General features: G+C 36.7%; 4 protein-coding genes across 4 annotated transcripts; 3 read left to right on the plus strand and 1 right to left on the minus strand.

The window, feature by feature from the left end:
* The first annotated feature begins 1,022 nt into the window (after nucleotides 1-1,022).
* Nucleotides 1,023-3,012, plus strand: LOC119990880 (WAT1-related protein At1g25270-like). The gene is made up of 7 exons (XM_038837007.1): nucleotides 1,023-1,168; nucleotides 1,260-1,322; nucleotides 1,405-1,521; nucleotides 1,848-2,106; nucleotides 2,325-2,483; nucleotides 2,579-2,693; nucleotides 2,807-3,012. The coding sequence occupies exons 1-7, from the start codon at nucleotides 1,023-1,025 to the stop codon at nucleotides 3,010-3,012; spliced, it is 1,065 nt and encodes a 354-aa protein (XP_038692935.1).
* Nucleotides 3,013-7,954: 4,942 nt separating this feature from the next.
* LOC119991818 (indole-3-acetic acid-amido synthetase GH3.6-like) lies at nucleotides 7,955-10,573 on the plus strand. The gene is made up of 3 exons (XM_038838301.1): nucleotides 7,955-8,412; nucleotides 8,628-9,532; nucleotides 9,829-10,573. The coding sequence occupies exons 1-3, from the start codon at nucleotides 8,084-8,086 to the stop codon at nucleotides 10,413-10,415; spliced, it is 1,821 nt and encodes a 606-aa protein (XP_038694229.1). The 5' UTR covers nucleotides 7,955-8,083; the 3' UTR covers nucleotides 10,416-10,573.
* A 4,980-nt stretch (nucleotides 10,574-15,553) lies between these two features.
* LOC119990888 (putative F-box/FBD/LRR-repeat protein At4g03220) lies at nucleotides 15,554-17,988 on the minus strand. The gene is made up of 3 exons (XM_038837019.1): nucleotides 16,749-17,988; nucleotides 15,950-16,132; nucleotides 15,554-15,856 (listed from the first exon to the last, which is right to left on the minus strand). The coding sequence occupies exons 1-3, from the start codon at nucleotides 17,814-17,816 to the stop codon at nucleotides 15,554-15,556; spliced, it is 1,554 nt and encodes a 517-aa protein (XP_038692947.1). The 5' UTR covers nucleotides 17,817-17,988.
* Nucleotides 17,989-18,689: 701 nt separating this feature from the next.
* Nucleotides 18,690-21,688, plus strand: LOC119990890 (putative pectinesterase 63). Its single transcript, XM_038837021.1, has 6 exons — nucleotides 18,690-18,723; nucleotides 19,584-19,932; nucleotides 20,344-20,524; nucleotides 20,624-20,827; nucleotides 21,104-21,348; nucleotides 21,457-21,688. Exons 1-6 carry the CDS (start codon nucleotides 18,690-18,692, stop codon nucleotides 21,608-21,610), a joined length of 1,167 nt encoding a protein of 388 aa, XP_038692949.1. The 3' UTR covers nucleotides 21,611-21,688.
* Nucleotides 21,689-21,880: the final 192 nt, after the last annotated feature.

The raw sequence follows: 21,880 nt of genomic DNA on the forward strand, positions 1-21,880 counted from the left end.
TTGATGCAAATGATCCATGTGATCGTGGGTCCCACATGTCTCACATGATCCATATCAAATCATGTACATTCATCTAAATATTTGGGATAACTAAGAAAAAAACATTAGCATCGATAAGACTACAATTATTTTTATCATAACAATATATATACTTATTTGAAATAATAAAGGTATTAATTTCGTATCAATAAGTTAAATCATTGATGGGAATATAATCTTATGCCCATGATAGTAAACATAGCCTAAAATTATATTCCATTTCTTGCTGTTAGCCATGTATAGTGGTCAAATGTGACATTTTTTTTCCTCATGGCATGCCCTCGTTGTATACCACCACTTAGAGTTTCTTTCTTTCTTTAACGAGGAATTTAATTACAATTACAAATTGCCAAATTTGTGATAAGTCTGCAATTTCCGGCATGAAATGAATTGTAATTGGACCTGAGTGATCTATTTATCTATATTTGAGACATTCAACGACCCAATTTGAAAATATTTTATTTCTAGATATATTTTTTCTTTTATTTCAATAGTCATTTAAATTTGTAATATTTAATGACCAATTTGAAAATATTTTATTTCTAGATATATTCTTTCTCCTATTTCAGTAGTCATTTAAATTTGGAATATTTAATGACCAATTTGAAAATATTGTATTTCTCGATATATTATTTCCCCTGTTTCAGTAGTCATTTGGTTGCATGTCGCTGCCTCTGTTATTGACTTCTTGTAGTAAATACCTTATAAAGTACTTTTCTTAGTTTGTCTGACATTACCGTTTGTAACAGACAATTAAAATTTTCCCTACATATGTTTCCTAACACGACCATAATTCCAAACCAAAACAATATGTAGTTGTTCATTTTTAAACAATGTGAAGATGCATGCACCAATATAAATGATGGGTTAATTAGTTTCATTTCTTAGTCATATTGTCCTATAAATTATAAGTAAATCCTTCATTTGGCACTTATAATCAGACACTGGTTATGGAGTTGGGAGACACTTTAGCAGTGCTAATAATGGTAGTGACGCAAGTTGCAATTGCTGGAATGGTCATCTTATATAAAATGACAATCGCTACTGGAATGAATTTGCGGATCCTCATCGCCTATCGCATGGCTGTTGCTGCAATCTCCATGGCTCCTCTCCCATTCATCTTTGGCAGGTCTAGTTTTGTTCCTATTCTGTCTTTGACCCTTCCATTTCAAGTTTGATTAGATTTTGATTTTGAAGACTTTAGTTGTATTATTTAACAGAAAATCCAGACCAAAGATCACTTGGGTTGTAATTTTCCAAGCCTTCTTGTGTGGCTTATTTGGGTAAGTTGAATTCACTGTGTTTTTAAATCGATTTAACACAAATGAAGTTTTTATGGAATTTTATGCGCGAATTTTACTGCAGGGGAACATTGTTTCAAAATTTATACTTTCAAAGCATAATCTTAAAATCTGCCACATTCGCTGCCGCGTTGATGAATCTCAATCCTGCTTTTACCTACATATTTGCCATCACCTTCAGGTTTTTATTATCCAACTCAATTTTTTTTTTAATTTTTGATAACTGAGAACAATGCCATATAAAATTTTACCCTCTAGGCATTCGATATAGACCTAGACTAGGATCGTCTGACCTATATGCACTGAAGTTCCCACCTAATGAGATTGTGAGTAGAGCCAAAACCTAACTCCTACTAAGAATAGAAGTTAGGACCTCCCGAGTCTATACGGCTTGGCCCCAAAGAGATTCACCACTAAAACTATCACCTAAATGATTTTTTTGGGTTTCATTTTGTGTATTAACAGTTTAATTTATTTACCTTTCTCATGAATCACTTCTTATTTCAGAATGGAAAAGTTGGGGTTGAAAAGAGTGTCAGGGAAGGCAAAGTTGTTAGGGACATTATTTGGTATAGCTGGTGCAATGGTTTTTGCATTCTATAAAGGCGCAAATATTCATGTCCCATCAATACATATCGACCTTTTGGATCATAATCACCAACATAGCCATGTTGCACGACTCCACACAAATTCAAAATCCCAAGCTCTTGGGATTTTGTCTTGTTTTGGTGTTTGCTTGTCTTTTGCAAGTTGGTTGATCGTTCAGGTGCACTCAATGGCTTTTTATCAATTCATCATTGTTAAAATTTGACCCAAAGCTCGTTTGATTTTGTCATTTATTAGAAGGTGGCTCGAGTGTTATGAAGATGGGCATCCTTATAAACCATATGACTTGACTTTATCAAACCGATGTGTTTTATTTGCCATACATGTCTCTTTCTTCTATCTTTTGTTTTTATTTGTTACCACCTATTTTGATGGCAGGGTAAAATGAGCAAAAGATTACCGTGTGTTTACACAGTCATTGCTTTACAGAATGCAATGGCTGCAATTCAATCTATTGTTCTTGCTTTGTGCCTGGAAAGAAATTGGAGTAATTGGTGTTTGAAATGGGACATTGGATTGCTTACGATTGTCTATTCAGTACGTAAATATGCATATATAAACCATTCAAATCAATGATGATCAATTTTACATATTTTAAAGCAACTTTGTTTATATGAAATTTGTTAATACAGGGTACCGTGAATTCTGGGTTAGTCCTGACACTCATGGCATGGTGTGGGGACTTGAAAGGTCCTTTGTTCGTGGCGATTTTCTTTCCTCTTTCTTTCCTACTAGTAGCCAATGCAAGTATTTTATTCTTGGAAGAAAAGCTTTATGTGGGGAGGTATGTATATATAACAACAAATGTTCTTAAATATGTTTTCTGATATAAGTTTGAATCTAATGTGTTTGATTTGAAGATGACAGCATAATAGGAGCAGTGTTGATTGTGATCGGATTATACATGATATTGTGGGGAAAAAAGAAGGAAACTAAGGAGAATAAAGTACATTTGCAATCACAAGCTCATGAGTCTGACTCCGTGATTGAGATTGTAACTGAAGACCAGTTAAGTTCAACCATTACCACAAATGGAGACTCTAATAAGGCACAAACTAGTTGCTAATTGGGATTCGAGAGGTTCCTCAATTATTTAGAATAAAATAATCTACAATTTTAATATGATGGTTTAGGAGGTGTGCCACATCATACCACATTTTATTTTATTTTTAAAATTTCTTCGATTTTTCTCCACCATTGGATGTGAATTATAAACTCTAGAGAATTATAGAGTCCCAAACGACAAGTTTAGTGACATTGACATCCCCAATTCAACAAGCGCAAATGCCGTCGGTCGATGGCATCCTATAGATTTAAGAGATTTTGAAGATTTTCTAATCAATGTACTATCTGTTGTAACTATTATTCCGAGTTTCTTCTAGAGTAAATTATAAATAAATAAAAAAATAGTCTGAAATTTCGTAAATCATATCTCTATATTAGCAGCTAAACGTGGCAATTATTAGTTTCAAAATATAATTTATTTTGTATTTTTATATTATTGCACTCTCTACACTAATACAAATAAATTCCGAACTACTTAATTTTCATTTCAGCGCAACAAATTTGAAGAGACTATTGTTTTGACTTTTATGATCTGGCCGGGTCCAGATTTTGTCTGGATCAGCTGATAGCGTAGTCCCTAGCCCATAATCTCCCTGAATGGGCTCTAGCCGCTAAACTTTTGGGCCTAAACCCATTATATTTGGTAACGTGTATTAACGAGCCCAATAAGGTAGTCGATTAGCCTTTCGGTGAACGCTGATATATGGAGGCTTGAACTCTAAACCCAAAATTTAGGGGCCAAGCCCAAATAAGTATTATGTTGAAACTTTGGGCTGAATCGGGGTGATCAATTTAATCCAAAACTGCTGGCCTATGGGCCTGCTGCTGACCATAAGTCGGAAAAGTAGAACAATCCCCAATAGTCTTCGCCCAAAAACGGGAAATGTAAAGAGAAGGAGAAAATGGCTAGTATTAGTAACCAAGCCTTAGCTGTCTTGTGACAAGTCCCTTATCATATCTGTCTGGACGATATTGATTGGCCTCGCTGCTTGTTTTCGTCTCGCGCTCATTTAAGGCGTGGTATGAATTAGTTGGTGACCATTGGCCCATGCTTGGTTGCCGGTACTCCTGTGAGGTAGTAACAGTTTCGAGGTTCATATATATATATGTATATATATATACACTAGTTGTATGGAGGCGCTTCGCGCGACACATAATTAATTTAAAAAATAAAGATTTTTGATAATTTTTCGATACTTTGTTACCATGATGAATAACAGAGATTGAATTATAAAAAATGAAGATAATTGTGAGATGAACAAATAACTACAATACATTTTTCTCAATATGTTAAGAAATAATTTTCTAAGAGAGAGCGAAAAATTTGATGCATATGAAAAAAATATGCTCAGAGTTTAACAATTATTGTTTGCGTTGATTTTTTGAACAAAGTTTTAAAATAACTAAAAAACATCTCATAAATTCTAAATTCTATAGAAAATATAGCGCACCTCATTTGTCTCCTAGTTTTTACATCTCATTTATTATTGCTTCTTATGTCAGCAAGCCACAATTTTTCATACTATGTCAATAAACATATATAATATATAATTTGTTGTACTCTGTATCTCACATTTGATTAAATTCCTCATTTGTACGATCATCCACTAAGGGATCATCTTATACGGGATCATCCTTTATGAAATCTCCTAAGAATGCATCCTAAACTGGATCTTTTTCATCATCAGAGTTTATTGAATTGTATAATTTGGTTGTTGTTTGACAACTAATTCCATGATTTGTAGGGTCATATCGTTAGGAATTTTGTTGAAATTGTTCATTTTTCCCATGAAGTTTTTGTAGTTTCTCTTAGAACTTTATTGTGATATTGTATGTTTTTGTGTGTTATTTTATACCTATATTGTGAATATGTTTCATTTAAGCTTTTATCTTTTTGTTTTTCTATGCAATTAATAGGTGATAATTGATATGACTATTTGTTATATTATTAAATATGATTTTAAAATTATTTATATATTATTAACTGTATGTGCTTGTGGGTCTTAAAGTTATTCAATATATTTAACTTTTTATTTTCTCGGTTACTTTTTATTTTTTGTGTAGATTTTTTTAGAGGCATCCACGTGGCACCAAGGAGAAGCCTTTTGGATCCTCCATTATATATATATATATAGATTGATGACTAGTTGCATGCCCGCGCTTCGCGCAGTACATATTTTGATTGGAAAATAGAGATGTGTGAAAGTTTTTCGATACTTTGTTAACATGAAGAGCAGTAGAGCTTTAATTGTAGAAAATAGAGATGATTGTAAGATGAAGATAAAATATGTACAATACTTGTTTTTTAATTTGCTAAGAAATTTTTTTTTCTAATAGGGTGTAAGAAATTTGATGCATAAGGAATAAGTATGCTAAGAGTTTATCAATTTTTATTTGCGTCGTTAGTCTCTACAAAGTGTTATAGGTCACCAAAGACATGTTTATGAGACAATATTGTATAGTTAGTACAACAATCTCTACAAAGTGACATTTAATATCGAGAAATACAATGTAGCATAAGTAGTATTTTTGAAATGATATTTTTGGAATAAAATTCTTAATATTTTTAGAATAAGATTTTTGAATTTATATTTTTGAAATGTTATGTATGACTGATAGATTTGTCTATAATCACTTTGATCTTCAACAACTCATTGAATTCTACCGTGCTTTCCTGTTGCCACTTACATGTTCCAATACCAAATAGGCTGAATTTACTTACACATTAGAACAATATAGCATGAGAAAAGCCTCTCATGTTGTGTATGTTGCAATCCAAACAGACTACTAAACCTGACCAAACTCTAAACATGCACAATACATCAATTAAATACTACAAAAACATACAAAATACATCAAAAACACACTAAATGATAAAAAAACACAAAAATTCTCACAAAATGATGGTGATTAATGCCAAAAACACACAAAATGTTTTCAAACTAAATACTACAAATGAATTTCATTAATTCAGTAATATCAAAAGACTCTCATAATTAGCAATACATGACCTTTGAGAAACCAAAACAACATCAAACCATTCCTATGAAACATTAAATTCTCATACAATTCAATATAATTTTAAAATTATTTGAATACTATTAACTGTATGAGTGTGGTTGTGGGTCTTAGAGTGTATGAATGTGGTTGTGGATATTAAAGTTTTGCAATATATTTATATATTTATGTGTGTGGTTGTGGGTCTTAAAGTTTTCTAATATATTTTTAAGTTTTCTTTTGTCTATGTAGGCTTTTTTGTAAAGACTTCTACGTGGCACGATGAATTAAGGAGAAGTCTTGTGGATCCTCAGTTATATATATATATATATATAGATAGATTGATATAGATATAGATATATAGATTGATGATTGATATATATCAAACCGCATATGTGGCTAATTGGCTACGTAGAATTGTTGTTAGCATTTGATTTCTTTCGAGATAATTTTGCCTGCCATCCTTCTCTCACCTCCTTTTTTTTTCGACTCGTCTCCCCTCAATCGGCTCACAAAGAGTTCAGCGACAGCTGGCCTTTTTGAAGGAAGAAGTCCTCGCCGGATAGAGACACTGCGACATACCTCTCTCCTCTATCTCTTGGAGCTAGATCCGTCATCCTTTTGTCCACTATTGCCATGTGCATGTGATTTACAGAATCCTAGATTTTTTTTTTAAAATCACGAGTGTGTCTTGGATCGGATTTACGAGTTGAATGAAAATTTTTATTCCAACAGGAATTCAGATGAAATGTTAAATAAACTAGCTCATATTAAAAAAATTATTTTATGTATGATAGTTTTAGAAAAATGAAAATTGTGCTAGGGGGAGCGAATGTAGCAGACGAAATTGTATATGTTGAATTTTTTATGGTGAAAATAAATCATAAACTCTATGAACGTAGACACTCTTATTGAATCACGTAAAACTCTCATGTTCTTCTTTCTCTCTATGGTTTTTATTGTTCTGTTTGTTTTCTTCTAAAATATGTGTTGGGTCCAATTCACAACAAAATATACATAGAAGGTGTCAAACTATATTAAACAGTGGAAAATTTTCATGCATTTTTTATTTTCAAATTAATTTCTGTTTGAGGGAAAAAAAAAAAAAACAAAACGTTGGACTTGTGAACTTTATAAAAGTACATTCATAATTCTTTTATAGAAAAAATATTGTGGTTGTAAACTGTAAAGCCACTACGGCAGAACCACCCACGTCGGACATGTGGACATGTCGTAATCAGTTCCAGACAGAAATGAAACTTAGAATGTGATTGATTGTCTTCAAAGATATCTCAAGACGAATCCAGAAGAAATAGTAATAGTAAAGTTCTCAGTTAAAGATATATCCGAAGTTATCAGTTAAGAATATGCTCTTTCACATTGGGGCCGAACGTGTTTGGACTTTGGATGCTGTTTTTCCGCAACGTTTTTTGTTTTGTGAATAATATCGTAGTCGATTTGACTTCTTTAGTCATATTGTGTGGGCTGGTGTCGGTCAATTCAGAAACGAGATTATATTTTTGGTTCTATTTCTTTTTCGGATAAGCCCAAAAAATTGCACAATCAATCATACGTCTGAGCGTACAAAAGCATGTTGATTAAACATATGAGAGTTCCGTAATTCGTTTAAAATTATAGATTTTACAATCTGAATCTAATAATTTAAGAAGTGTACCACATTTTTAATTTTTTAAATTTATTTGATTTTTTCTCCATAATTAAATTTGTTTGATAACTTGATCCTTGATCGTAATCGTAACTGTGTCGCAAGAGACAACTAAGAACATTGTAAAATTTGCTTTCGGTGTTTGTTGCACCGGGCAAGGGCTCCTGACTATCATAGACGATGTTTACTAAACTCAAAAAATTGTATCAACTCCATGCTGATAAATAAACGAGATGTGTGTGATTAAAACTGATAACTATAAATAAAGGATTAAAGTTGATAAAGTTGAGAGTCACAGCTCTCACGAGTAGGCGATACACCTACGTTTAGCTTCCCCAGCCCAAAACAAAAACCTACAATCGCCACTGCCCACTTCATCTAGAGTGAGTCCTTCATTTGTGCTTCAAGTATGCAAAACACAACAATCAAAAACTTGTCCGACGCAGCCTACAACGTCAATCAAGATAAGAATTTGAAGGCCTTGAGATTCATTGAAGATGTTACGAGTAATGCCGATGAAATCCAGAAGCAGGTTCTCGCGGAGATTCTGTCCACTAACGCCAACGTTGAGTACTTGCAGCGACACGGCCTCAACGAACATGATATAGATGTAGACACTTTCAAGAAGGTGATCCCAGTTGTCACTTACGAAGATCTGAAGCCATATATCGACCGTATCGCTAATGGTGATACTTCACCAATCCTATCTTCCAAACCAATTTCAGAGTTCCTGACTAGGTGAGTCCCAATACAGTATTTCCAGAAATTTTCTTGGTTTTGTGGGTTTGCCTACTTCTGGGAGGGGTTTCGGCTGCTCGGTGTGGGTTGTCAGTAGAATATGCTGGGCTGGGGGATTCTTTGGTCACTAAAAAACAAAGTCCCACATGAACACAACAGCTGTTATTTTCTTTGTGTGTTTTGATGGAGAGTTTTTTTTCTTGATTTATGTGTAGCTCTGGAACATCAGGAGGAGAGAGGAAATTGATGCCAACAATCAAAGAAGAGATGGAGAGGCGATCTTTATTTTATAGCCTAATGATGCCGGTGATGAACCAGTTTGTTCCAGATTTGGACAAAGGGAAAGGGGTGTTCTTTTTCTTCATAAAATCAGAAGCTAAGACTCCTGGAGGACTTGTGGCTCGTCCAGTCCTAACTAGCTACTACAAGAGTTCACAATTCAAGGACAAGATTACTAATGATCCATACAACAAGTATACCAGCCCAATTGAAACAATTCTCTGCTCTGATTCTTACCAGAGCATCTATTCTCAATTACTTTGTGGCCTCTGCCAAAACACCGATGTTCTTCGCGTGGGATCGATTTTTGCTTCCGGGTTTATTCGGGCAATCCGGTTCCTTGAAAAGAATTGGAAAATTCTTTGCAATGACATAAGAAATGGAACATTAGATGACAACATCACTGACCCAAAAGTGAGAGAAGCTGTCCTGAAGATTCTGATCAAACCGAACCCAAAACTTGCAGATTTTATTGAGGCAGAGTGTAGGAGGGAGGATTGGAAAGGAATCATTCCAAGGTTATGGCCTAACACCAAGTACGTTGAAGTTATTGTTACTGGGTCAATGGCACAGTATGTTCCTAAACTTGATTATTACAGCAACAACAGCCTCCCAATTGTTTCCGCTCTATATGCTTCTTCAGAGTGTTATTTTGGTCTGAATTTGAACCCTCTATGCAAACCAAGTGAAGTCTTCTACACACTCCTTCCGAACATGTGCTACTTTGAGTTTTCGCCTGTGAATCGCATCAATGGTTCCCCCAATGATGATAGAAAGTTGGTTGATCTCGTGGATGTTGAACTTGGACAAGAATATGAGCTTGTCGTCACTACTTATTCCGGTAAGGCTAATCTTTTTTTTTTTCCTTTACCTGTGTGTCCTTTGGAGTTTGGACAGCCCATTAAGCCCAAACTCAAGTCGGGTCAGGCATGCGTAAAACTATCTGATAGGTTAGTGGGCCGAGACTTAACACAAATCACTTGAAAATAGTGACGTCATCTTAGAATTGAACTCCCGACCTTTGGCGAGGTTCTTTACACCCTAAGTCCACAATTGTTTACATTATATCGATAATTTTGTACTGCCCTAATTTTGATGTATACTAACTATGATAAGCCACTCACAATTACATTACAGGTCTTTATCGGTATCGAGTTGGGGACATACTTCGAGTGGCCGGATTCAAGAACGAGGCTCCTCAATTCAATTTTATCTGTAGAAAGAGTGTTGTTCTCAGCATTGATTCGGATAAAACTGACGAAGCTGAGCTACAAATTGCAGTGACAAATGCGGCAAAGCATCTGTTACAATTTGATGCATCTCTTATAGAGTACACAAGCTATGCAGACACATCTTCAGTTCCTGGTCACTATGTACTCTACTGGGAAATAGACCAAACTGGGGCAACCAAAGTACCTCCTTCAGTGTTTGAGAATTGTTGCCTTGCTGTAGAAGAATCACTCAACAGTGTTTATCGCCAAGGCCGAGTATCCGATAAATCAATCGGACCCCTGGAGATAAAGATAGTGGAAACTGGGACATTTGACAAGCTCATGGACTATGCTATAAGCCAAGGTGCATCAATGGCTCAGTACAAGACTCCAAGGTGCGTCAAATATGCCCCAATTGTTGAGATCCTCAATGCAAGGGTTGTGTCAAGTTATTTCAGTCCAAAATGTCCGCAATGGGCTCCTGGTCAAAAGCACTGGTCTAATCACAACTGAGAAACCAAGGACCAGGAGCTTTCTATATATCGTGCTTGTCTTCCTATATATTCTCCTTTCTTTTGTTTCTCTCTTCTATTTCAGCCTTATTGATTGTCATTTGAAATTCGGATGGACAGAAATTGAACAATCCATATGAGTCCTGAGTGGCTGTTGAATTAACAACTAATTACAATTTACAATAGACCTTTATCAAAAAATGTTCATTAATGAACGTAACATCTGAGATAGTAATCGATTATAAATTTACATGTAGAGTCCCTTTACAATCCAACAGGTATTTGTTTTAGTAACGTGGAATCGAACACAGCTATTCACCCGACAATTGATTCGTAAACCTCGAGCCACAAGGAAGACCTCGCAACCCCCATGGATCAATTGAGATCTGAGTCGAAGTTCAGTGCAGGAGATAACGCAGGGTGACATTCACACACGCTGAGCAATGCAAGAGTCATCTCTCAAATTGCGATAATGAAACACCAATGGAGTTTGAACTCACGACATCTCGCTTGTGCTAAGAGTAACTGTGGTCAAATTTATCATCGCAACCAATGACCATTATTAAAATCCAACACATCATATGAGTGGAGGTCATATATTGGGGTCTTAAAGCATTTTTCCTTTTTATTTTATTTTAAGAAACTATATTGAAATGCCCCTGATGGGCTCCAGCAGGTAAACTTCTGGGCCTGAACTCAATTATTTGTGGTGACGTGTGTTAACGAGCCCAAAAAGGTGGTGCTTTAGCCTTTCGGCAGTACGCTGAATCCAAATCTCACCAATTGTCAATCGGAAAACTTTAGTCACACCCCATCTTTTACTAAAGACATCCCAATTTGAGTTGACCATCCCTTGTAAAACTCAGTTGACGGGGTGTCTTTAGTAAAAAGTGGGGTGTGACTAAAGTTTTCCTTGTCAATCACTCAATTGATATATGGAGGCCTTGAACAATAAACCCAAAATTTTGTGGGCCAAGCCCAAATCGGTATTCTATTGAAAAGTTGGGCCGAATCGGGTGATCAATTCAATCCAAAACTTCTGGCCTTTGGGCCTGCGGCTCACTATAATAGTCTGTGGCCCAAAAAAGAAAATGAAAGGAGAAGAAGAAAACCGCCAGGATAGTAAAACTGCCAGTCGCTGATTAGAGATCATTCAAATGGCATGATTAGAGATCATTCATATTTAGTTATTCATGTACATGGCGTGATTAACCTGACTGAATATTATCAACAATCACGCCTCTATCGCGTTCCCCTGCTATTCTAACCCAAGACGATTTGTATAAAAACCAGCTTTGCAGCATCAACTGCTCACTCATACTGCAAAGCCCTATTCACTGTCACCGCCGACTGGTAAAGCTTCATTAGGAAGTAATTCGGTCCCTGATCGGTGCCTGTTATAGTCTCTCGGGTCGAGATGGAATTGATTCAGTTGACCCCGTTTGAGGGCCGTAATTCAACAACTGCCATGACCGGCCGAAGAAATTCGGGGTCGTTGCTGAATCCGGGACCCCAGTGATCGGAACCAGAGGATAGCCGCAGCCTCCAAGGCGCCTTGTTGGATCGTAAGTGCCCGGAGCTCATGGGCTGGAGTGTGCGATTCAGTTTGATACTTGACATTTCAAGAGACCAAACTGTGGTTATTTGCCATTCAAGAGAGAGTAATTTGGATTTGGAATCTCGTATGCAGTTACCTGCACTATGGCTTATTAGCGGCACAAGCAGAGATCTTCAAGCTTTCGGAACCCCCTTGGGCCTTGGACTGCATGATATGGGCCAGGCCCAATGGCCTGTGGATGAGTTGGGGCTTGGTTATTGAGTGATGGTCCTCTTGTTCTATCATTGGAATCAGAGCCCTCGTTCCCACCCTGTGGGGAGCTCTGGTATTCATGGGCCTTGTGCCCCTGGCCCTTGGGGCCGCGTCGGCGGAGTGGCCGGCCTTGGTGTTCTGTTATATGGGGCCGAAAGGATAGGGATAGGGAAGGGTCCCGAGTCCTGAGTCTGAGTACCCTGCCGTGGCAGACCAAGGTGCTCGACCAACGTGGACGTTGGTCTTGAAGGGGTGGGTATTGATAGAGTCCCACATCGGTTAGGAGAGGAGAGGAAGTGTTGTATATAGGTAAGAGGTATTCCCTCTCCTTAGTAACCAAGCTTTTCCCATAGAAGAGCTTGGCCACAACCCCCCTTGGGCCCTGGACTGCATGGTATGGGCCAGGCCCAATGGCCTGTGGATGGGTTGGGGCTTGGTTATTGAGTGATGGTCTACCCGTGCAGCTTGGTTGATTATGATGGTAACTAATAATAGTAATTTACCGAATTTGATCTTCTCAACATTATCTTGCAGATACAGTTTGGTCCCTAGACACTTGGTGCTGCTGGAGTAAAATTCTTCTTTTTTCTTTTTGCTTTTCAATTAAAGAAAATCTCTTGTGGATAATCTGTCTTTTATTAACATTGAAATCAAATTGTGTTCATGTGTCATCATCCTCCGTTATAGACTTGGTTTAAGTGGTTAAATTAGACGTTTGAATCTATTAACGCATGTGCGTGGGAGGTAGCACATTTTAAGACCAACTCTGGCGCAGTTATTTTCACAATTGGAAGAACATCTTTGGATACTGATTTCCCGCAACCTTTTTTTTGTTGTTTTTCACTTCTAATTTCTTTCTTGTTCTTCTTTTTTATTTTATTTTTTCAAGTTTCAACTATTTAGGAAGTACACTCTTATACCTAGATAAAAATTTAGTCTAGGGTTTAGATGGCCCCGATCTGCATCTGTGTGACTATAATGGGTTGGATCCAACGGGGTTTTTCTCAACCCATTAAATAACGGGTTAGCAACAATATAATATAAAGTCATAATGACATTTGGGCCAAGATCACATCTGTGTGGCTGCGAAGCACAATTTGCGTTGCACGCAAACAACACCACACCACGCACCTTCATTTTATTGGGATGTGTTTGGAAGCTTAGTTTTTATAGGTTTTAGGTGTTTTCATGGAAAAGTCATGTTTGGGATTTTTTAAAACGTGTTCTAATGAGTTTGATAAACACCTTTATTGGACATTTAAAGTGTGGAATGCGATTGAGAATCTCAAATACATTCTGAAAAGAAAATCACAAATACAAAGAGTTACGCACTAGATTATGGAGTTGGGAGACACTTTAGCAGTGATACTAATGGTGGTAGCACAAGTTGGAATTGTTGGAATGAGCATCCCCTACAAAATGGCAGTCGATCATGGAATGAATTTGAGGACTCTCATCAAATGTCATTCGGAAGGCAATGATGATCCTCAAGTTCATTCCTGTATTTGCTGCCATTTTGTAACGTATGCTTTTCTTCGGCAATTCCAACTTGTGCCACTACCATTAGTATCACTGCTAAAGTGTCTCTCAACTTCATAATCAAGTGCGAAACTCTTTATATTATATTTGATATTTTTTTTCAGACGTACTTGTAGACTCAAAAGTCTGCAATCAATGAAATATCAAACGAGACCTTCGACAATCATGTAAGAGTAGACATGAAGCTTGAATTTAAGTGTGGTATTAGCCGGGGAAGCTCCAACGATCAATTCAATTACTGGTAGGGTAGTTTATAGTGAGAGAAGTGAAATGATTTTTAGAGTGAGAGGGAGACAGATATCTCCAATAGTTAGGAGCATTAATGAGGCCGGGACCTCATGTATTTATAGCGCTCTAGGTCACGTGACTGATATGTGTTTACTGTACGGATGCGCCTTGAGCTTTCGTTGGGTCGGGAACTTCATGCTTCCTGGCAACATAGGCTTTGAGCCTTTGAAAGATAGATGGGCCTCTGTGAACTTGCTGAACTTGGCTCTCATGGGCCTTGCCGAACTGGGATTTAGACTCTTATGGGTGTAGTTGTTAGTTGGTCTAGGCCTTTGGCGTATCGAGCTCAACTTAAACTCTCGCAGGTCTAGTGTTCACTGGATCTTGGGCATTGATGGGTCCAGTATTTGTCGATCAAGGCTCTTATAATGTAGATTCTTGTGCATACAGTTTTTGGCCCATACAATAATGTATTTATGATTTTCAACCTCATTCTACTCTCTAAATGCCCCATAAGGGTGTTTATTAAACTTAATAGAAAACGTATAAAAACTCTCAAACCCGTTACTTAATGGGCTGAGATGAACCCTGTTGGATCCAGCCCATTACAGCCACAGTTGTGGTCTTGGTCTAGGAACCATTTAATTCGTCTTCCGTAAGATTCTAGTGACCGTATCAGCTCTTACGGAGTGGGAGGGTTTGCGACTGAATCTTCAAAAAAGCATGACAACAAGCTACTACGGTCAGACTCAGTCACTCAGGTTAATATCTGCCGGATTACCCACCCACGCATTAAGCGGAGCTCCGAAGAGCATATCATTTTTGGGGCCGGGCCGATGTTTGGGCCGTAAACGGACCTTGTGTTTCTGTCCAGGCCCATTTTCACTAGGGTTAAATGCGTATCTAACTTTCTTTTAAATGTTGGAACGGATTAAACTCGCTAGTACTTCTCTTGGTATTTTTTCGTGATTTAGTAGTTGTGTAGTTGTGTTTTATTACTTTTAATTAAGACAAATCTTTTTCCCTGTCGAGTTTATTTACTATTTTCCGAATTTGAAAAAATGAATTGGGTTAAGGTAAGTAGGCAATTAACCAACTTGATTAGTGTTTAAGTTTTTCCACATTAATACTGGCTACCATTTCTTTATAGTCCACACACTGCATTTTATCCAATTTATTTATCATTCATAATACAAATATTTTATCATGCTAGTGATGGAGGCCATATTTGTTATTTATTTTTCACTACTGGGTGATATTTCTTAGTCAATTTTGATTGGATAATTTAGGCATTTTCTATTTGCCAAAAATTTCGTGGGCTCCAAATATTCCGCATCATGCACATGAAATCCCTGCAGTATAAGTGGATAATTGAGATACCAATTGATAGCTGCTAACATCCCTATCATACTTGAATCTTTATGACGATGTATGTAATAAGATTTTTTTTTCCCGCTATAAATTTTCATTTGGAAGAATGTATATGAGAAACTAATCAATCTAATAATATCGCATTAATGTCAACGGATTTAACAAAAAGAAGCAAAATGAATGGAACAATATCATTGAAATGCAAATTTTGCATTGGAAGAAGCCCAAGAGAAACCCATCATCTGAGACCTCACTTTCTGTCTTCGAAGAGAGTCTCTAGAATTGCATTTTTCAGGACAAAGAGTCATTTCTTGTAAGGCCTTTCCATGCTTGAGCAAGAACTTTGCCAGACATACTTCGTTCTCATACTCTAAAAATCCATGTATTCTCACCACTCTCAGGTTCTCCAAAAATGGCTTCAAATTACATGTCTGAGACTCCCAATACAGCTCGTCCTCTGAGACTGACATATCCCACATATCTCTGTTCCATTGCTGAATATATATAAAAAAATAAATTAAATTCAAATGAATGATGAAAAAAGAGTTCATCACATTCACGTAATTGATAGATGTGAACTTAATTACCCGTCTTCCGCTCTTGGTTTCTGTGGTAATCATGAGAATGAGTATGTGCAATGTAGGGGAGCTCCTGAAAAGCCACGCAATTGCTGGTATGTTGTGTTTGTTGAAACCAGTGTGCAATTTTAAATATTTGAGGCTGTTGAAGGGATGCAGAAGATGTGCCCAATAATTCTTGTTTGATAGAATCTGCAAAAAATGTCAGGCTAAATGGGTCATTATAGATCTCAAACACAAGTATGTAGTCTCACATATTATACATATCTCTATAAGCCAAATCAAATCGTATGGACTCTGAAGATCCTGGGTTCGATTCCGAGAGCAAGACACTAGTAGCCACATGCTAATTGGGCTCCGGTGAAAAAATTTTGTACGACTCGAGTTTAAGCTCATATCGAATATCTAAACGACAAATTTATATGATATATGTCGTCCTCAATTATAAAAAAATAAATATAGCTATGATTATAATTTCTTATATTGTAACCAATTTAGTGTGACTTGGTAGTGCCCTACATGATATGCATAGATGGATGGTCAATATGACCGAAATAACATGCATATGAAAATTAATTTGGCAAGCTCGCAAAGTCACAATTCATGTTTTTGTTATAGGTATCCTAATGTTGAGATGAACGTAAATTATTCATATAAAATCGTGAGCCTCACATGATCCATGTAAAATCGTGTGCGTCCATCCCAACATTTGAGATATCTAAGATAAGAAACACCGCAAACATTTGAGATTGCTATGACAAAAAACAGTGCAATCCATATCGGCTGCTAATAAAAAGTAAAAAATTACCTCGACACATTGTCTTTGAAGAGTCAAGGAACGTGCATGAGAAAGTGCAGACACAAAGTTGGAGACACTCTGCAGCTTTTCTACACTCACATCCTTCTCCTCCTGAAGCGCAAAGCGCCCAATAGACGCCTCTTCCAGAGCCCTTAATTTCTCCAAACAACTTGTACCAGTAATTGCATTATATTCCCACAAAATACTCTTCAGTCTCGGCGCATCAATCTTAACCCAGCTCTTATCAGAATACATATCGAAACAACTCGAAACGATCAATCTCTCCAATTTCCCTCCACAAATCTCCAAACCATCCAATCCAGAACAATTCTCCACCGTCACATCTTCTAAATTTCTACAGCCAATCTTCAGATTCTTCAATCTGATACAGGTGTTTAGATACAATTTTTTCAGATTTTGGAACGATGATTCGGTAAACAAATCAAGAACCGATGACTGATTGGATAGGAGTACGAATGACAATGACAGTGTGTGGAGAAATTTGAATCCGCTAGTGACAACCGACAAAGGAGGCAATCGAAGCCCGGGATAACGAGATCTCAATTTAAGCGCTCTTAGAGATTGACTGGTGACGACGCATCGGGGGAGGTTGAAGTAGCCGTCGTTGGCTACCTCGGCGTGGAGTTCTTGCACATTTTGTCGAATTGAGCGACGAAACAAGGAATTCAGGTGCGAGAAGCTTAATCTAGCACGAAATCGGAGAGCTCTAATGTCGGATTCCTTGTGACGGAGTGATAAGACCTTGTTAATGAAATCTATAGAAGAGAATGGATAACACTTCTTTCGATTTCGCCTTATTGATTTCGGCGATGAAGAAATCGAGCCAATGTGTGTGATTGTGGTGAAATCGAGGTCCGGGAATGTGGACCAGATGGATCGAAACCGTTTGGATAAGACGCTGGTTTGTGCGATTGATTTGATTGGGAGGAGGGAGAGGATGTGGTGCAAAACGGCGTCAGAGAGGTCGCTGATACGGTCGATAGGGACAACACTGTTTTCCTCCTCATCACATTCATTGATGGAAAACTTTCTTCGCTTTCCGGATCTTGTTTCCATAAGATCATTAGCTTTCTATTGATTGATTGTTCTGGTTTATGTGATTTGATCTCGTTCTTGGTTGTTCTGTATGAGTAGGTTTAGGGTTTGAAACGTTCAAAAGAGTGATATTAGGTGATAGAACGAGATCAGCGTTTGAGTTCGTTCGGAGTTTGAATTTCGAAGAGGAGAAGACTTGCTCTCTCTTACGTGTTCTTTTCATACATGTTATTCTACCAATATCAGATCTCCACTTGATTTTACGAAGCAAGCAGGCAGATCCACGACATCTAGTGAAAAAAAATTGTATTTTTTATTAAAAAATAAAAACGAGAGAGAGGAACAGATGAGAAATAGAGAAAAAAAAAAAAAAACTTAATTGGTAGTAACTTTAGGATATTTAAAGTTATATAATAATATGTATGAAAAGATTTTTTAGGAAATTCAATGTGCGTATTAAAAATAATGAGGATGTATTAAGTAGTCGTGTGTAGTGAGTCGAAACTCAAGTGCGAATAGCGATTCTCTTTAAAATTTGCGATTATTGGTCCAAGGCCGGTTTTAAGGTTTAAGCCTGATCCACCAAAAACCCATAAAAACAAGTATGGAACAACGAAGCCCGATAACTATGAAAAGAAGAAACAACCCTGAAAATTATTGACTTAACAACAATCTGTGGAAATCCGTCGATATTTCAAAGTATATCTTCTTACTCTTAGATGCTCTAACGGAATAAATAACATTCCTTGTTTTCCATAAAAAAAATATCATAACCTAAGAGATTGTGCAACAATCCTTCATGTCTAATAGAAAAGGATCTCATGATCTTGAACATATCTTACCTGGCATCGTAAATCTCAAATTTTTCTATGAAGAGTAGATCTAATTATATTAATGTCTATAATTGACAATCGAGAAGACCTTATTGGTAAGTGCTACAAGATCTCGTAGATTGAAAAACATAGTTATATACAGAAATAGAGTTTTGTTTATTTAATAAATTCAGTACACATATGGAATTATAAATTAACTTTTAATTGCTTTTTCCAAAGTCAACGAAGAAAAGGCATATTGACTAGTGTCCATATATAATTTTAGGGTTCCTTACCAATGGCATATATAATTTTAGGGTTTAATTGGATTCATATAAATATATGTGTGATGTAATTTTGGTTCTTGATTAATATGTGAAATAAGTTGCTCGCTCTCTTAAATATAGGTAAGTTGTTGAATCATATATGTTTTTGCTCCCTTTTGTTTGCTAAATCAAGTGACACACTAATTATTCAAACAAAGACTTTCATTTTAGAAATATCTCATGATTTAATCTAATGTTTTTACCGTACTTTTATTTAGCACAATTTACCTACATAAATTATCTACTTCTTTACATGTCTTCAATGAATTGCTTGATTTTAGTTCAATGAATTTGCATGCAAACATATAATTGGAATAATAGGCGGGCATGCATGTGGCTGGTACAATCTAGAGTGCACTAGTTCAATTCCTGAAAATAGTCTCTGCCTATGTTATTTGAGGATAAAATTTGCATACATCATGTTTGTTCCCGACCCGCTTCAGTGCGGGAATGTTGTACAAGAAAGTTGTTTAGTGCATATAATTAGAATAAACACTCTTTTTATGTAAGAAATTATTGAGATTGGTACGAGATTTTAGAGCAAGCGTACAATATTACTATATTATACATGAATGCGTAAAAGTATACTAAATCTTAGATTCATACAATATATGATATGAGTTGATGACACAATTTTTAAATTCTTGCAGGTGAAGCGATGGATTCAAAACCTTCTCTCCACAAAATTCTCTTCCTTGTTTGTATTTTCAACCTGTATTTGAAGTTCTCTTCAGGGACTACGGAGATTGAAGAAGATTACAACAGTTGGGTATCATGGAATGTTAACAATCACAGGACAAAGACAATTATGAGACAAAATTCAGGCACCACAGGAAACATACTGGATCACAAGTTGATGATGGCCGAGATAAACAAAACGAGAATAACTGTCAGTCAGGATGGGACTGGTGATTTCAACACCATTAAAGAAGCTCTTGATAGCATTCCAAAACACAACACCAGGAGAGTCATTCTCAATATCAAACCAGGTGTTTACAGGTATGTCTTTCTGTTGTTGTTTGGAATGCAAACAATACTATATTATCAATCCTTAATTTTTCACAAAAAATTACACACTCACTCACATATATGATATGGGTCTAAAATCATTCAAGTTTGCCCTTTCAACATCTGATTATTTATCTAAAAAAAAAAATCTGATCTGATATGGGTCTAGAATCAAGTCATCTAGCCCGCGTTTATATATATATATATAAGGCAACGCTCCTATACGGGTGTGGCTTTTTAACACATATTTGTGGGGCCCAACACCCTCTGACTTAATTAAACAAAAACTCTCGGTTCGCGCATCGTAGGCCTTAAGTCCGGAGATATAACAAACTAGGCTATCGCTAAATGGTTCCCGCGTTTATATGCTAATTCATTCAACATTGTTGGATTTATTTGTAGGGAAAAAATCAACATCACTAAAGACAAGCCGTTTGTTACATTTTTAGGGGATTCAGGTTCAGGCAATGAGCTACCAACAATAAGTTGGAATGACAAGAAATCAAGTGGTGGGAAGACACTTAATACTGCATCTGTGATGATCAACGCAGATTATTTTGTGGCCATCAACATGAAATTTGCGGTAAACCAACAACTAATATCTTTTAATGATCAAGAACAATTTGTTGTTTTTTTGAGGTAAAGTATATAGTAGACAGTACACTGTTGATTAATATTGCAGAACACAGCTCATTATGAAAGTGGAAAAAAAGGGGAACAGGCAGTGGCAGTTCGTGTATCAGGGAATAAGGCAGCATTTTACAATTGTAGTTTTTATGGACACCAAGACACTCTTTATGATCACAAGGGCTTGCACTACTTCAAAAACTGCTTCATCCAAGGCTCTGTTGACTTCATTTGCGGCCATGGACGGTCCCTTTATGAGGTGAGTAATTAACTACTTGGATGATACCCTAATTGATAATCTATCTAGGGTCAAACGATATGGATTCGGGAGTTCTTGGATTCCATACACTTCATCTTACCCTATCTCAGCCGTCAGTGCTCGCGAGTCTGATGACCCAAATTGAGGCTCGTGTCAATTGTCTAAAGCGCAAGTTTCGCTAGTTTCATAGAACTCACATTAATATTAGAACGATCAACCATGGGCCTTAATGGCCCAGTTGTGGCCCAGTCTAATGGACCTTGTTTGTGAATGCAGAAGTGCGAACTACATTCCACAGCAGAGAAGGTGGGCTATGCGACGGCCCAAAGACGATCAAAGGCTTCAATGATAAGTGGGTTTTCATTCAAAGACTGTTTGGTTACAGGGAGTGGATCACTCTACCTTGGAAGAGCATGGGGTGATTATTCAAGGGTTGTATTCTCCTACACATTTATGGACAAGATTGTGATTCCACCAGGATGGGAAGATGATATGGGTGATGGTCATTCAAAGAATCATTCGTAAGTTTTCTTTCAAACACTCCAGAGACAGAGACTGATTAATTATCTGCAGCTAATGATATATTAACAGTTAATTAACGTGAATTAATTTGCTGTGTTTAATTGCAGAAAGATTTTTTATGGAGAATACAAGTGCACAGGTCCTGGATCTAGGTCCAATGTAACAGGGAGGGTGCCATGGTCAAGAGTTCTAACTGATAAAGAGGCTAAACCTTTCATTGGGGTTCATTTTGTTGAGGGTGAAACTTGGCTTTCTAATTAGCCTTCAATAACTTTGTGTTCTGCTTCAAACTATATATTTTATTTATTTATATTTATTTCTTAGTAATGAAAGTCATATATACATTTTTATTCCGACTCTCTGAGAATCACCAGATCACATCCTCACTCTGACGGTCTGACTCTTGTCACTCCTCCCCTCTCATAAGCTGTCTGAACAATTTTCCATGAAAAAATTCACGCTGTAAACTCTGTCTATGTTGGACCGTTACTCGACGTCTGGTTGTTAAGATTTAATTAGTTATGACACTGA

This window comes from Tripterygium wilfordii, chromosome 22, assembly GCF_013401445.1.
Source record: "Tripterygium wilfordii isolate XIE 37 chromosome 22, ASM1340144v1, whole genome shotgun sequence".
NCBI classification, from domain to species: Eukaryota; Viridiplantae; Streptophyta; class Magnoliopsida; order Celastrales; family Celastraceae; genus Tripterygium; species Tripterygium wilfordii.

Bases quoted from the DNA above. Each gene is read 5' to 3' on its own strand.
- LOC119990880 (XM_038837007.1), top strand. From the start codon at position 1,023: ATGGTAGTGACGCAAGTTGCAATTGCTGGAATGGTCATCTTATATAAA. The intron at 1,323-1,404 runs GTAAGTTGAATT...ATTTTACTGCAG, and splicing joins TTCTTGTGTGGCTTATTTGG to GGGAACATTGTTTCAAAATT. The intron at 2,107-2,324 runs GTGCACTCAATG...TTTTGATGGCAG, and splicing joins CAAGTTGGTTGATCGTTCAG to GGTAAAATGAGCAAAAGATT.
- LOC119991818 (XM_038838301.1), top strand. From the start codon at position 8,084: ATGCAAAACACAACAATCAAAAACTTGTCCGACGCAGCCTACAACGTC. The intron at 8,413-8,627 runs GTGAGTCCCAAT...ATTTATGTGTAG, and splicing joins ATTTCAGAGTTCCTGACTAG to CTCTGGAACATCAGGAGGAG. The intron at 9,533-9,828 runs GTAAGGCTAATC...ATTACATTACAG, and splicing joins TGTCGTCACTACTTATTCCG to GTCTTTATCGGTATCGAGTT.
- LOC119990888 (XM_038837019.1), bottom strand. From the start codon at position 17,816: ATGGAAACAAGATCCGGAAAGCGAAGAAAGTTTTCCATCAATGAATGT. The intron at 16,133-16,748 runs GTAATTTTTTAC...CATTTTTTGCAG, and splicing joins TTCAAAGACAATGTGTCGAG to ATTCTATCAAACAAGAATTA. The intron at 15,857-15,949 runs GTAATTAAGTTC...ATATATATTCAG, and splicing joins AAACCAAGAGCGGAAGACGG to CAATGGAACAGAGATATGTG.
- LOC119990890 (XM_038837021.1), top strand. From the start codon at position 18,690: ATGTCTATAATTGACAATCGAGAAGACCTTATTG. The intron at 18,724-19,583 runs GTAAGTGCTACA...AAATTCTTGCAG, and splicing joins CAATCGAGAAGACCTTATTG to GTGAAGCGATGGATTCAAAA. The intron at 19,933-20,343 runs GTATGTCTTTCT...ATTTATTTGTAG, and splicing joins ATCAAACCAGGTGTTTACAG to GGAAAAAATCAACATCACTA.